This window comes from Mizuhopecten yessoensis, unplaced genomic scaffold (genome assembly GCF_002113885.1).
Source record: "Mizuhopecten yessoensis strain PY_sf001 unplaced genomic scaffold, ASM211388v2 scaffold714585, whole genome shotgun sequence".
Taxonomy (NCBI): domain Eukaryota; kingdom Metazoa; phylum Mollusca; class Bivalvia; order Pectinida; family Pectinidae; genus Mizuhopecten; species Mizuhopecten yessoensis.
The window spans coordinates 1-2,510 of NW_018479194.1; the positions used below are offsets into that span (position 1 = coordinate 1).

Sequence of the window (2,510 nt, forward strand, 5' to 3'; positions counted from 1 at the left end):
TTTTTAGGCCAATGAAAAGGTTTGTTACAAGCGAGATTAAATTATTGTGCATTGTCTGTAAAGTCGTACATGTAAGTTTTCGTTCTCAAAATACATACATTGTGACGTGTGGTTTTGGTATTAGGTACTGCAGGTAATGGGAATTGCCTCTTACAAGAATAAACAGTAACATCAGTTAACCCATGAAACCAATTTATATATTAAAGCCATAAAGTTCAGAATTTACTTCATAAGATTTTCCGATTATGGTCACACAAAATGTTCCTACCGTCATCCCGAACCTTACTACGTCTTCACACTTACGTACAGATGTAGTTATTCACAGAAGCACCAGGAGTCATGCATTTTCATCTGTATTCAAATTGTGTCTAGATTGTCTAGATTGTAGATTAAATGCCGTACGAAGGTAATTCGAATGAAGATCATAGTGTAGTTTAAGGTCATCATTTCTATAAAGTTAATATTTCGACAGAAGGTCATATTTTGGTCAAATTTGGTTATAATATAACACGTTATGTATTTGTAATATGATGTGGCCGTGGGGGCATCAAAGCAAACATCAAAGCACTCGGCTGAATGATGTATGAAATTGGCCTTGTCTAGTGATTGTCTGTCCGAGTGACAAAGTTTCTAACGGGTTTAACACATTTGTTGTATTGTTATCATGTATCACATGTTCAGGTGAGAGACTGACGTCATGATGAAGTTATCTTAATATAAAGTTTTAGTTTAAGGCGTTAAGATGTTTACTTACAATGTGTAAAAACTTTAGATGTGATGTAAGTTTGCAAATTGATGTTTTTAAATGAAGTAGAAATGTAGAAATAGCAAAGTGTTGTCACCACCCAGGAATGTCTTGGTGACCTTAAACAATCACAGCTCATGGTCATATAACAACAATTGATATAGTTAACCATGATGCTTATAGCAATCAAGCAATAAATCTCCTCCAAACGACGTAAGTTCTACCTTTGAGACTTCTAGGAAACATAACTATGATTATTTTCCATAGAAGACAGCGCTTCCTTTGAAACCTCTATAGGAAACACAACACTACAGCTGTCTCTATTGACCAAAGTGCAGTTGTAGAGACTTCAAGGAAACACACAACACTTTTCTATAGAATATAGCAAGTACTGCAAATAATCGTTTTCCTTAGACGAAAGTGTTGAGTTTGAGATCCATAACAACGACATCACTTGTTTTTTCCATAGAATACACAGTTTACACTGCAACCTATATATTGAAGTCAGAACACTAAATCGTTTTCAATAGACGATAGTGCTGACCTTGACAGTGGTTCTGATGAAACATCTTTTATCTAAATACAATCCCTGATTAACCCTATTTGAAACCTGTCATGATAAATAATTAACACCGCCTAGCAAAAGTTGACCGACTTAAACAGATATTGCGGATAAGATTTTTAGAAAGTATAAATTCATGTCATAGTTCGGCTTTAGCCTGTCAGTCAAAAAGTGTATCTTGCAAAAGATGGATTGGTGTAAAAATATTTACATAAATATTTTACCTTTGAAGCTTCTTGTTTTATCGTAAAATCCTTGGCATATTAACATATAATTTCATCGAAAGTTTCATATAAGTAAGACATTGTTGTATTTTTTTCTCAACAGCCCTGCCACCTGAAGTCTACGCCATCTGGGAGGCCTATCCTTGGCGGTTTGGGGAGCCCTTTTGTATTTTCAAATCCTTTCTTCTGGAATCTACGTCATACGCGTCTGTGTTGACAATAACTGGGTTTACGATAGAAAGATACATCGCTATCTGCCATCCAATCACGGGACAGAAAGTGTCTCGACAATCACGTGCTATGAAATGCATACTTTGCATTTGGATAGTCTCGGCATTATCCGCCCTACCATACCCCATCCACACTCGAACGTTTTATTACATGCAGGATCCTCGGACTTCATCCCCGATACAAGACTCCCTTCTCTGTAACATCCCGATACAGTGGCATCCTAGAATGAAAATAATGTTTCAGGTGTCAACTTTCGCCTTTTTCTTCCTGCCAATGACTGTTATAACCGTTATGTATATATTGATAGGGATTCGGTTACGAAAAACAGAAATAGGTTCGTCCATCAGATATTTTTCAAAAGGTGCAAAGTCCACAGCAACCCGTGCAAGAAAGGCTGTTCTCCGTATGCTAGGTAAGTATAATCTTATTTCCTTCTTAAAACAATATCAATTGATTGAATGAACTCGAAAATGAACTACAGTGAACATATGTGAAAACAGTTTAATGGATAGGGAAATAGTAATTGATGAGAAGCAGTTTTAATTGATTGGATAGATTATTAATTGATGGAATAAAATATAGATAGAACAAAGTTTTAACTAATGGATACAGTATGAATAGATGGGATACAGTATTATTTGATATGACATATTAATAATTGATAGAATAACGTATGAATTGATGGATACATTATTAATTGATGGGATAGATTAATGACTGAAATTCGGTATTAATTGATAAGAAACAA

The 2,510-nt window shown here is 35.1% G+C and overlaps 1 protein-coding gene across 1 annotated transcript; it reads left to right on the forward strand.

Moving 5' to 3' along the window:
• The first annotated feature begins 393 nt into the window (after nt 1-393).
• LOC110440989 (pyrokinin-1 receptor-like) lies at nt 394-2,267 on the forward strand. Its single transcript, XM_021484098.1, has 2 exons — nt 394-406; nt 1,635-2,267. Exons 1-2 carry the CDS (start codon nt 394-396, stop codon nt 2,222-2,224), a joined length of 603 nt encoding a protein of 200 aa, XP_021339773.1. The 3' UTR covers nt 2,225-2,267.
• The last annotated feature ends 243 nt before the right edge of the window (nt 2,268-2,510 follow it).